Genomic DNA, 13,387 nt, shown 5'->3' on the forward strand with positions numbered 1-13,387 from the left:
TATTGTGGACTTTGTTGCTATGAACATTGGGGTGCAGGTGCCCCTTCGTTTCACTGCATCTGTAAACACCTAGTAGTGCAGTTGTTGGGTCATAGGGTAGCTCTATTTTTAACTTCTTGAGGAGCCTCCATACTGTTCTCCAGAGTGGCTGTATGAGCTTGCATTCCTATCAACAGTGTAAGAGGGCTCCCCTTTCTCCGCATCCTCACCAACATTTGTTTTTTCCTGTCTTGTTAATTTTACCCATTCTAACTGGTGTAAGGTGGTATCTCATTGTGGTTTTGATTTATATTTCCCTGATGCTGAGTGATGTTGACCATTTTTTCATGTGTCTTTTGGCCATTTGGATGTCTTCTTTGGAGAAATATCTGTTCATGTCTTCTGCCCATTTCTTGACTGGATTATTTGTTTTTTGGATGTTGAGTTTGATAAGTTCTTTATATATCTTGGATACTAGTCCTTTATCATTTGTCATTTGCAAATATCTTCTCCTATTCCATAGGTTGCCTTTTTAGTTATGTCGACTGTTTCCTTTGCTGTGAAGAAGATTTTTATCTTGATGAAGTCCCAAAAGTTCATTTTTGCTTTTGTTTCCCTGGCCTTTGGAGACGTGTCTAGCAAGAAGTTGCTGTGTCCGAGGTGAAAGTGGTTGTTGTTTGCATTCTCCTCTAAGGTTTTGATGGATTCCTATCTCACGTTGAGGTCTTTCATCCATTTTGAGTTTATCTTTGTGTATGGTGTAAGAGAATGGTCCAGTTTCATTCTTCTGCATTCTGTCCAATTTTCCCAGCATCAATTATTGAAGAGACTGTTCTTTTTCCACTGGATATTCTTTCCTGCTTTGTCGAGGGTTAGTTGACCATAGTGTTGAGGGTCCATTTCTGGTTCTCTATCCTGTTCCATTGATCTATGTGTCTGTTTTTGTGCTAGTACCATGCTGTCTTAATGATTACAGCTTTTTAGTATTGCTTGAAACCAGACATTGTGATGCTGCCAGCATTGGCTTTCTTTTTTAACATTCCTCTGGTTATTTGGGTTCTTTTCTGGTTCCATACAAATTTTAGGATTATTTGTTCCAGCTCTGTGAAAAATGTCAGTAGTATTTTGGTAGAGATTGCATTGAATGTATAGATTGCTCTGGGTAGCATAGACGTTTTAATAACATTTATTCTTCCAATCCATGAGCATGGAATGTTTTCCCATCTCTTTGTGTCTCCCTCAATTTCTTTCATAAGTAGTTTTTAGAGTACATATCCTTTATCCTCTGTGGTTAGGTTTATCCCTCTGTATCTTATGGTTTTTTGGTGCAGCTGTAAATGGGATCAATTCCTTAATTTCTCCTTTTTCTGTCTCATTGTTAGTGCATAGAAATGCAGCTGATTTCTGTGCATTGATTTTATATCCTGTCACTTTGCTGAATTCCTTTATGAGTTCTAGCAATTTTGGGGTGGAGTCTTTTGGAGTCTTCCATATAAAACATCATGTCATCTGTGAAGAGTGAGAGTTTGATTTCTTTTTTGCCAATCTGATTGCCTTTTATTTCTTTTTGTTGTCTGATTGCTGAGGCTAGGAATTCTTGCTCTATGTTGAACAACAGCAGTGAGAGTGGGCATCCATGTTGTGTTCCTGACCTTAGGGGAAAAGATCTTGGTTTTTCCCCATTGAGACTGATATGCACTGTGGGCTTTTCATATATGGTTTTTATGATATTGAGATATGTTCCCTCTATCCCTACACTTTGGAGAGTTTTAATCAAGAAAAGATGCTAGGGCGCCTGGGTGGCTCAGTTGGTTAAGCGACTGCCTTCGGCTCAGGTCATGATCCTGGAGTCCCGGGATCGAGTCCCGCATCGGGCTCCCTGCTCAGCGGGGGGTCTGCTTCTCCCTCTGCCCTCTTCCCTCTCGTGCTTTCTGTCTCTCATTAAAAAAAAAAAAAAAGAAAAGATGCTATATTTTGTCAAATGCTTTTTCTGCATCAATTGAGAGGATCATATGGTTCTTTTATCAATGTGATCTATCATGTTGATTGATTTGCAAATGCTGAACCACCCTTGCATCCCAGGGATAAATCCCACTTGGTCATGGTGAATAATCCTTTTAATGTACTTTTGGATCTTATTGGCTAGTATCTTGGTGAGTATTTTGACATCCATGCTCAAGGATATTGGTCTGTAATTCTCCTTTTTGATGGGGTCTTTGGTTTTGTGATCAAGGTAATGCTGGCCTCATAAGTAGAGTTTGGAAGTTTTCCTTCCATTTCTATTTTTTAAAATAGCTTCAGTAGAATAAGTATTAATTCTTCTTTAGATGTTTGGTAGAATTCCCCTGGGAAGCCATCTGGCCCTGGAATCTTGTTTTTTGGGGAGGTTTTTGATTACTGCTTCAGTTTCCTTGGTGGTTATGGGTCTGTTCAGATTTACTATTTCTTCCTGTTTCAGTTTTGGTAGTTTATAAGTTTCCAGAAATGCATTCATTTCCTCCAGATTGACTAATTTGTTGGCATATAGTTGCTCATAATATGTTCTTAAAACTGTTTGCATTTCCTTCTTGGTCATGATCTCTCCTCTTTCATTCATGATTTTATTAATTTGTGTCCTCTCTCTCTTCTTTTTGATAACTCTGGCAGGGGGTTATCAATCTTATTAATTCTTTCAAAGAATCAGCATCTAGTTCCATTGGTCTGTTCTACTGTTTTTCTGGTTTCTATTTCACTGATTTTTGCTCTGATCTTTATCATTTCTCTTATCCTGCTGGGTTTAGGCTTTATTTGTTGTTCTTTCTCTAGCTCCTTTAGGTGTAAGGTTAGCTTGTGTATTTGAGATTTTTCTAATTTTTTGAGACAGGCTTGTATTGCAATATACTTCCTTCTTAGGACTGCCTTTGCTGTATCCCAAAGGTTTTGAACCGTTGTGTTTTCATTTTCATTTGTTTCCATGAATTTTTTTAATTCTTCTTTAATATCCTGATTGACTCATTCATTTTTTTTTTAAGATTTTATTTATTTATTCATGAGAGACAGAGAGAGAGAGAGAGAGAGGCAGAGGGAGAAGCAGGCTCCCCGCGGATCAGGGAGCCCGATGCGGGACTCGATCCCAGGACCCTGGGATCATGACCTGAGCTGAAGGCAGATGCTTAACCGACTGAGCCACCCAGGCGTCCTGACCCATTCATTTTTTAGTAGGATGCTCTTTAACCTCCAAGTGTTTGAATTCTTTCCAAATTACCTCTTGTGAATGAGTTCCAGTTTCAAAGCATTGTGGTCTGAAAATATGTAGGGAATGATCCCAGTCTTTTTGAATTGGTTGAGCACTAATTAGTGACATGGTAGGTGATCTGTTCTGGAGAAAGTTCCATGTGCACTCAAGAAGAATGTGTATTCTGTTGAAAAGCCCAAAGTCTTGAGATATAGTTACACAGTTTCATGAAAGAGACACATATATATTAAATAGTATTTCTTGAAGTAAAAAGTTGTATTTTATATGTGTCCTTTGACTCAAATTCTTCTTTGTGCACTGAACCACTACTCATAAATCATTTCTTGGTTGTTCACCTAAAGCACAAAGTTGGGGCTAAATTCATCTCCTCCAAGAAACAGCATCCTCCTGTGCATATCAAATCATTATGCTTGCCATGTTATATTAAATGTATTATTATATGTCACCCATCCTGAGCTCTGTGCACTTAATCTTTATATCCCCAGTGCCTCCCACATAACCTAGCACAAGATAAATGCTCAGTAAACAGTTTTGGTATTAGCTGGAACTGGGTTGCCCTTACCTTCAGGATTCTGTTAATGTGCAAACATCTTGGAAGAGGTAACACATCACATCAGACTCATCCCTAACATTTGCAAAGTCAAGAGCACAAATGGAGGCCCACATATCATAGACCTAAATATTTATAATTTCTAAATCAAGCTAACAAACTGTTAAATAAAATGTAGCTCTATCTTCCTGCCTCAACAAATAAATGTGCTTTTATATTGATGAGATTAAAAATGTGCAACAGTTCTTTTTTAATATGCTGTAAGTTGGCAAAATATCAAAGATAATACAACTTAATTATCAATATGTATATATAGGTGTTCTGGGTGGCAGTGTTTAGGTTTCAAAGTAAATATATAAATTTCATAAATTATTGTATTTTTCTTTAAGAAAATGTGTATTTTCATCTTTATTTTAGCATGGTTACAGATTATGCAGTTATAATAAAACATTTTAAAAGTTTTGCATTCTATCTACAGTCATGACAAATAATACAACCTTCCCCAAGTCACATGATGTCTGCTCTCTTTAATTTTTTCCTGGTTTAAAAAATTTAAATATACCTTGTCATTGAACTCTTTTCTATTTCTTTTCAACCTTTTTTTCCCCCTGAGGTTCACTTACAGTTTACACATATTCTTAATATTTAAAGGATTAAAAAAATAAAATGTTACTCAAAATTGACATGATTTGAATAAAGATGTAATTTAAATTATAAATACAAAAAATTTAAAATTATTTCCATGTGTGCTTTCAGATATAGTTCATATATGGTTTGCAGAAAGTTACTTTCTTCTAAGACATTTAAAAATATTTACTAAAATGAGGACAAAATGCAATTATCTCATATAAATTTTTATGTAAATCATTTGAATAAACAAAAATTTAATGAGTTAGAACTCATAAATCTAAATTTCAAAAATAAAACTATTGATAATTCTAGAATTCAGTAGATATCCAGTTGGCAAGGAATATGAGGCTTCATGTATATTACATCTAGAATTACCCATATACAAACTTTGAGAGTAATGTGCATCATTTAATAGTCAAAATATTCCCCAGGCAGCAAGTACACCTGTTTTGCATGCTGTATTGATTCATGAGTGCCTTCCAATGCATACATTGAAACCAAAGAAAATGGTGCTTATTAAAGCTTGAAAATAATACTTGGTTAGGAAATAACCTGTTGCATTTATGCCATCCAGAGAAAGAACCTGGTGAGTTATTTCACCCTTTCTCTTACTTAAATGCTTCCATAGCTCAAATTTCTTCCTATACTCCAAAGCAGTATCTATTTCTGTTGTTAGCAATGGCAGTCTGCAAACCTTAGTAGCACTTGCACATAGTCACCTTTTGTTTTTAGGATATAAAACAAAAGATGGTCTAAAGTGTTTCTGTGGGGCTTCCAGGGTGTTAATTATAAGAGCAGGTGGTGTTAGTCACAAACGCAGATGTTTTGGGTTCTGGCTTACTCTGCCAGCACTGAGTGTGAGATCCCAAGTGACAGAGGAATCCACAATCTATTTAATTTTTAAGTTTGTATTTGTGATGAGTAGAGCCCTCTTAGTGTGTGGGTTCTAGGGCCAGGATCTTCTCCTGTCTGGGTTTCAGGGTAGGATTGAATTAAATCCCTACCTATGAGTATATCAAATAAATGTCTTCCCTTAAGGTGTGGAGGGATACTAGACATCTGAGGAGAGGGGTAGGGGAGAACAGACATTAAAAGATAGAATGAATGGAATAAATTTGGAGGGAGTTGAAGCAAAACATCACCTAGTTCATAATTTTGTTTGGGAATTTAGTCTAGAAGTACTATTTATTCTTGTTTCTGTGTATATATGTGTACTTTTTCTCTCGCTGCTCTACAAATTGTCTTGAATTAATCATTGTTTAGATACTTTGAAAATGTTCAGTTTGGGGTTGTGTTTATCATTGGGATTTAAGTCCCTCTATAGTTGGGTTTTGGAAAGCAAAGATGCCCTCAATTTGTATAACAATTTAATTGCTTCAATTAGTATTTTCAGTCTAGAATATAAAGTATAGGATGTTTCTACTATAAATCAAAGCCCTTGGCTCAAAAAAAGATCCATAGGCCTCAACCAGAACTTCTTAGAGGACGCTTCAACATAAATATAGTCTGGGATATTTGGGGTTTGCTTATGTCTATACTTAGGGCCAGAATTGGCAAAGATATTAATATTGGGGGCAGGGGAGGAACAGAGATAAACATGTTCAGTAATATTATTACTTGTCTCTCTTCCCCACTATATATCCAGATTAAAGAAAAAAAAAAAGAGAGAGAAACAGTTTTAAGCTACACATTCTAAGCTAGAGAGAAAAAATGTCACATATTAGGAAATCCTGCTAAAGAAATGTCAAAAAAAGCCACAGAGTGCAAAATAATTTTAGATGAACTTAAAATGGGAAGAAGAAATCATCTGGCTTAGAAGTTAGATATATTTCCTCTCCTTTTCAACTCTTAATTCTTTAAGTGTTCAGTATCCAGGCCAGAAATGTGATCTACTAATTCACATTTCCAGTATTTATCAAGGATTATGTCTCCTAGTTTGATTCATATTTTATTCATGCTTAGAGTTTTAATCTGTCTGAAACTTTGCAATAGGCTAAAAGTAGTCAAAATATGAAAGCTTGCAAATAAACAGAAAATTTTTGGCATGTTACAACTCTTAACATCAGAATTCTCACCTTTTTCAGGAAGGCACATTAGAACATGCAAGTTACTGGTCATTACTACTTGATCTGTTCTACATAGGATCTATGGTACTTTTGGGATTTTGTAAAATTTCAGGTCCATCTTTAACAATTCCCTTTGCTTTTACCTCAAATACACTATTCTCTTCCTTTTTAAAATACTACTAATAAAAGTAGATTGGAATACAGCAGCACTGTTGGCAAACCAAACTTTATTAAATGTTTGATTTTATCTGTTACAGAACATGAGAAGAAGCAGTTATGCAAGAGCACCGATTATATGAATTTGCATTTCAAAGTGAAATGGTTTTATAATGAATATGTGCGAGAACTTCCTACCTTCAAGGATGCTGTTCCTGAATACTCCTTGTAAGTAGTGATTTTCACCCCCAACTTCTCAATTCATAGTCCTATAAAAATTATACCTGAATTATGCAGCCTTAAAAATCTCTTCTCATAATCTTTGCTTGAATGCAGACATTTCTATTATAAAATCAACATTAAATGACTTGCATTTCTTTGGGACCATATATAATTGAATTGTGTTACACTTTTCAACTATGCCTTAACTCAGATATTCAACTCAAAGAAAAAGAAATACAAAACAGGATATGGTTCACATGATGAGGTTACCTTCTGTGAAAGTGCTCAAGCTCAGATTTTATTGGGAAAATGAGGGTATCTGTATACTGAGCTCTAGAATCAGATTTTCCCTTTAATTCAAACAAAAAATATCTTAGAAATTAATATTTCTAAAATAGAAGTTATAATTAAACAGGTAACATTTTTCATAAACATGCCTGTATCAAATATATTTCTAAGCAAACAAATTTGTAATACTCTGCATCTCGTATTTTTCAGAATTCTATTTAATTTTGTTGAGGAGGGTCTTCCATATACCAGGCACTGTGCCGAATGCTATAGGACAGTAGTGAATAAGATAAAGACCTCACCCTGAAAGAAGCTTGTACTTGATGAGATACTGATAAGTATAAAAATCATGATAAAGCAAGGCAAAATTAAATAAGTACTAATTCAAGGAGCACAAACAAAGTGCAGTGGGTTCTCACAGAAGAGAGACATTACCCCTATTTGGAGGACTCTGCATAATCTTTATGGATGGAGTAGCACTGATGCAGACTTTGAAAATTAGGTCAGTTGATGACAAGAAAAGCATTTAGATTGAAAGTAAAGTTATGGGCATTATTATGGAAGTAGGAATATATGGGCTATGGTCCATGGGAAATGTCATCATAGTGGGGTATAGAGTATGTTTCCAAAGGAGTAGGTAGCAAAAGTAGGGTTTTTTTGTTGTTTTTTTTTTAAAGATTTTATTTATTTATTTGAGACAGAAAGAATGAGATACAGAGAGCATGAGAGGGAGGAGCGTCAGAGGGAGAAGCAGACTCCCCGCCGAGCAGGGAACCCCATGCGGGACTCGATCCCGGGACTCCAGGATCATGACCTGAGCCGAAGGCAGTCGCTTAACCAACTGAGCCACCCAGGCGCCCGCAAAAGTAGTTTTGAACTAGATTATTATAAATAAATGCTATGAAGCTTGCCCCACATTCATGAGGCATTGTGGGCATTGGAAGAGGCAAAGATAGGGCAACAGGAAAGAGATTTAGAAGATAGTAATGTAATGATGAGATTAGAATTTCCCTTTAATTGACTTTTCTCATAGAAGTTTATAAGATACAGTGGGATACTGGGACTAGTTAAAGTCTGTACACATTAGAGAGTGATTGTAGTAAGAATGTATAGGATGAGTATGTGTGGGAGAGAGATTTCTGAGGTAGAATTTACATAATTTGTCAACTAATACATATGAGGATAAAAGAAATAGGAAAGAATTAAAGATGAAGTATAAGTGCCTAAGCAGCTGGTAATACTGACTTGGAATAGAGAAGTAAAGAAGAGATGCTATTAGCCAGAGACTTCTGCTTTGACTCTGTCTAGACTAACTACACTACACTAACTAAAATCAGACTGACATGCCCACTGAACACCAATATAAAAGCTGAATAAAATTAAACAGCATCAGAGAGCAATCAAGGCAACCAGGAATTGAGAAACTATGGTCCCTGAGAGAAGAGAAATGCATTGAGGTGAATCCTGTATTTGCTTTTTTTTCTCTATCCTCCCTGCTCCCATGCATTTGCCAATTTGCAATGCAGGTCATTGTGACCAAACAGAGAACAGTAGCCTAGCTTATAGCAATGTCCGTGGGGTAGAGAAATAAACGTTGTGTTCAGTACTATGAAGGTTGCTTGGACCTGTAGGACCAAGGTCCTAGAGAAATGCAAACCACAGAAAAGTAAGCACGGCACCTTGCATACAGTTTTCTCCCTGAGGTATTTTCTGATTCTTAATCTGCCCATGTATGGAGACTGAGGCAGAAATAAGCAGGTGTAGAAAGAAGCACTGAGAGGATTAAAACTTAAGTAGACACTTCAGCATCCTCACAATGCTGGACAGACAAAAATTAGAGGTGAAGACTTCCTAAGAAACAAGACTTACCAGACTTTCAGGTGAGATCCCTGAGGGCTGTGCCCTAGAAATCAGCCTTGTCTACTTTATAACTATAACTATCTCCCTGCAAATACAAGGAAAAATTTAGATTTTCTGTAGAGGAAATAACCAATCAAAGGTTCCATATCTTTTCATAGACAATGTATAATATTCAACAAAAAAATTAAAGACTGCCAGGGAACAGGACCAATTGAATAAAATCCAAGAGAAAAATAGATATTAGACTTATCAGACATAGACTTTGATCTAAACTTCAAAATGTGAGAGAATTTCCACAGAAAAATAGGATTTATAAGAAGAATAAAAGAAAAACTACAGAACTGAAAAATGATGAAATTAGGAATGTAATAAATGGGCTTAATGGCAGATTGTACCTACCAGAAGAGGGGATAAAAGAAATGGAAGAATTGTTTGGAGAAAATATCCATATAAAAACAGAGGAATAAACCAAAAAAAAAAAAAAATACAAAATATAGAAGAAAGAATCAAACAAGGGATATATGGGACAAGTTGTAAAGGTCTACTACGCAAAGAATTGAGTCCCAGAAAAGGAGAAGAGAGAAGGAACAGTATCAGAACAATGTATGATAAGATACTAGGTGTGGATTTTGCAAATTGGATGAAAAACATGAAGCCACAGTTCAAGAATTTCTATAAATCCTAGGCAGGATTTTTTTTTTTAAAGATTTTATTTATTTATTTGAGAGAGAATGAGAGAGAGCACATGAGAGGGGGGAGGGTCAGAGGGAGAAGCAGACTCCCTGCCGAGCAGGGAGCCCGATGCGGGACTCGATCCAGGAACTCCAGGATCATGACCTGAGCCGAAGGCAGTTGCTAAACTAACTGAGCCACCCAGGCACCCCCTAGGCAGGATATTTAAAGCAAGGAAAACTACCTGTCATTACATCATATAAAGTTGCTTAAAACCAGAAAAGAATAAAAAAAAAATCTTTCCATTTATTGCAGTCAAGGAAGATAAGACACTTTACCTTCAAAGGAGCTGCAGTAACACTCTTGGATAATTGTTCAATAGGAGGGACTGAAAACCAGAATACACTGCAATGATATCTTTTAAGTGCTGAAAGAAAACAACTAATAACTTAGAATTCTATAAGCATCAAAAATATCATTTCAAAACAAGATGAAATAAGTATATTTATATAACTGAGAAGCTGAAAGAACCCATTTCCAGCAGACCTTCATAAAAAATATATAAGGCATGCTTCAGATAGAAGGAAAATGAAGATAAAAATGCAGTAATGTAGTAAATGATAAAATACATTAGAAAAGGTAAGCAAAGAAGGGCACTTAAAAATACATTAACTATTTAAAGTAAAAAAATCTGTAGAAGAAAAGGTACATAGAATTAAGATACAAGACAACAGTAGCATAAAAGGGTAGAAAAGCAATAAATGGAGTTAATATGTCATAAGATCCTTGAATTGTTTAGCAAGTGTAAAATACTCAATTTAAAAATCCTCTAATGTGTCATGGATGGGTGTTAAAATTTATAGTGTAACCCCATAAGTACTATGCATCCATAAAACAATAGGGTGAAGGGAGAGTAAAACAAACATACCTAAGGGCAGGAAAGGAGAATGCAAAAAATAAAGAGCAGGCAGGAAATTTAGGGGGCGGTGGGGGAAGCAAGATGATGTCTTTAAAATTAAGTTTGTCAGAAGATTAAGTGTAATCATTAAACATAAATGGATTAATACTCTATTCAACAAATATTGTCCTACAGATAAAATAGTAAATCCCAGACTATCTTGCTTATAATTTATTCACCTAAAATTTAAGTGTCTAGAAAGGTTAAGTAAAGGATGAAAACAATAATTGGTATGAAATTTTCACAGCTATACTAATATTAAACAAAACAGACTTCAAAATGAGAAATATAACAAAAAAATTTTGAGAGAAATATTTCATGATTAAAGGAGCAATTCAAAAAGATACATCAGTTGTAAATGTATCTCATAACATGTCAACAAAATACATAAAGCAAAAATTGTCAGAAGTGAAAAACCAACAACTCAACAATTCTACTTGGAGATTATACTTCTTTCAGCAACTGAAGAATCAGACAGTTAAAATACAGAAGTTTCAACAACATGAATTACACACTTAAAGATATTTATCTATCTGTATTTGGTCACCTAGAGGTTCCACAATTTTTTGTGGGAATTGTTTATACACACACACACACCCATCTACAATTTATGACCAACAGTGACAAAACACACATTGTTATCACACGCACATGGTGCATTTACCTAAATAGACTATTCTGTGAACCATAAAGCAGGTCTAATGGATTTTAAAAGATTGAAATATATACTGTATGGTCTTGGACCACTGTGGAATTGAGCCAGATATCAACTCCAAGAAGATAACTAGAAAATGACCAGATAGGCAAATTAAGCAGAACTCTCTAAAACCTGAGTAAAAAAGAAATCAGTGTAAATTACAAAATATTTTGAACTAAGTGATAGTAAAATATCACATGTTGAAACTTATGGATTGCAGCTAAAACAGGAAATAGAAGAAAGTGTGTAGCTTCTAATTCTATAGAGAGAAGAGGGAGAAAGGTATAAAATCAATAGTATAAGACTAGTTTAAAGAACAACTTAAGTCAAAAGAAAGTAGAAGGAGAAAATGATCAACAGGACCTAGAGCAAAAATAAATTTTAAAATAGAAGAAACTGCAAAGCCAAGAGTTTGTTCTTGAAAAACATAATAAAAATTAAAAAAGACTTAGCAAGGCCAATGGAAAAAAAAGGAAAAACAGATGTCACAAATTATTGTTACTAGAAAGTGACATCACTAAAGATCCAGAAAGATAAAATATATTAAGACATTATTTACACCAGTGCATTTGAAAGTCAGACAAAAACGTACCAATTCCTTTATATAACTTACTAAGCTAAAATTAAAAAAAAGATAAAATCTGAATGGGCCCCTAACTTTTGAAATTTGAATACATAGTTAAAAATCATGTCACAACAGAAACTCCAGGCTCAGATAGCTCCAAACAGAATTTTCCCAACTGTTTAAAGAAGAATACCACCAATATTACACAAACTGTTCCAAAAAGACAGGAACACTTTTCACATCATTTTTTGAGGCCAGCATATCCTCAACTACTGGAACCTATTGAGAATATGACATACAATTGAAGAACAATTTCTCTCTGAAAATATATTTAAAAAGTAAAATATTAGCCAATAGAATCCAGTAGTTTATAAAAAGACTAATATAACATGACCAACGGGTGTTTATTCCTGAGATATAAAATTAGTTTAACATTTTAAAAGCAATGAATACAGTTCACCACATTTAAGGAATGAAAGAGAAAACCCCTACAGTCATTACAGTAGGCACAGAACAATAATTTAATAAAATACAGTATCAATTTATTATAACAATCTCTTAGAAGTTAAGAATAGAAGGGAACTATCTTAATCTAATAAAAGACACACTCTTTCAAAAAAGAAACAACTATATAACCATTGTGTCTATTTTTTTTTTTTTAAGATTTTATTTATTTATTTGACAGAGAGAGAGATAGCGAGAGCAGGAACACAAGCAGGGGGAGTGGGAGAGGGAGAAGCAGGCTCCCCACTGAGCAGGGAGCCCGATGCGGGGCTCGATCCCAGAACCCTGGGATCATGACCTGAGCCGAAGGCAGATGCTTAACGACTGAGCCACCCAGGCGCCCCTTTTGTGTCTATTTTTTAATTGAAATGTAGTTGGTGTAAGATATTATTTTAGTTTCAGGGGTACAACATAATTGTTCAACATTTACAAACATTATAAATTGATCACACCATACATCTAGCTACTGTCTGTCATCATGCAAAATTGTTATATTATTAGTAATTATATTTCCTATACTGTACATTGTATCTCCATGTCTTATTTATTTTATAACTGGAAGTTTGTATCTCTCAATCCTCTTACTCTGTTTCACCCATCCCTCCCCTCTCCTCACCTCTGACAACCACCGGTTTTTTCTCTGTATCAATGAATCTGTTTCTGTTTTGCATGGTCTTTTGTTTTTTGTTTTTCTTAGATTCCATATGTAAATGAAATCATATGGCATCTGTCTTTCTCTGTCTGACTTACTTCGCTGAGCATAATATCCTCTTGATCTACTCAGGCTGTCACAAATGGCAAGATTGCATTCTTTTTTATGGCTAACATTCCATTGTATATCTATACCACATCTTCATCCATTCATCTATTATAAGATGGACACTTAGATTGCTTCCATATCTTGGCTACTGTAAATAATGGTGTAATGGACATGTAATGGTATATATATCTTTTTGAATTACTGTTTTCATTTTCCTCAGGTAAATTCCCAGAAGTGGGATTGCT

At 35.0% G+C, this 13,387-nt stretch overlaps 1 protein-coding gene across 2 annotated transcripts in view; it reads left to right on the forward strand.

Moving 5' to 3' along the window:
• UNC13C (unc-13 homolog C) overlaps nt 1-13,387 on the forward strand; it is a 565,259-nt gene that overhangs the window by 417,246 nt on the left and 134,626 nt on the right. For both annotated transcript variants that reach the window (XM_034993923.1, XM_034993924.1), the window contains one exon: nt 6,718-6,844. In XM_034993923.1, coding sequence (XP_034849814.1) covers nt 6,718-6,844 — 127 coding nt within the window. The remainder of the gene's footprint in view (nt 1-6,717; nt 6,845-13,387) is intronic.

This window comes from Mirounga leonina, unplaced genomic scaffold, assembly GCF_011800145.1.
Source record: "Mirounga leonina isolate KUSES-001 unplaced genomic scaffold, KU_Mleo_1.0 Mir_91, whole genome shotgun sequence".
In the NCBI taxonomy this organism is placed as follows: Eukaryota; Metazoa; Chordata; class Mammalia; order Carnivora; family Phocidae; genus Mirounga; species Mirounga leonina.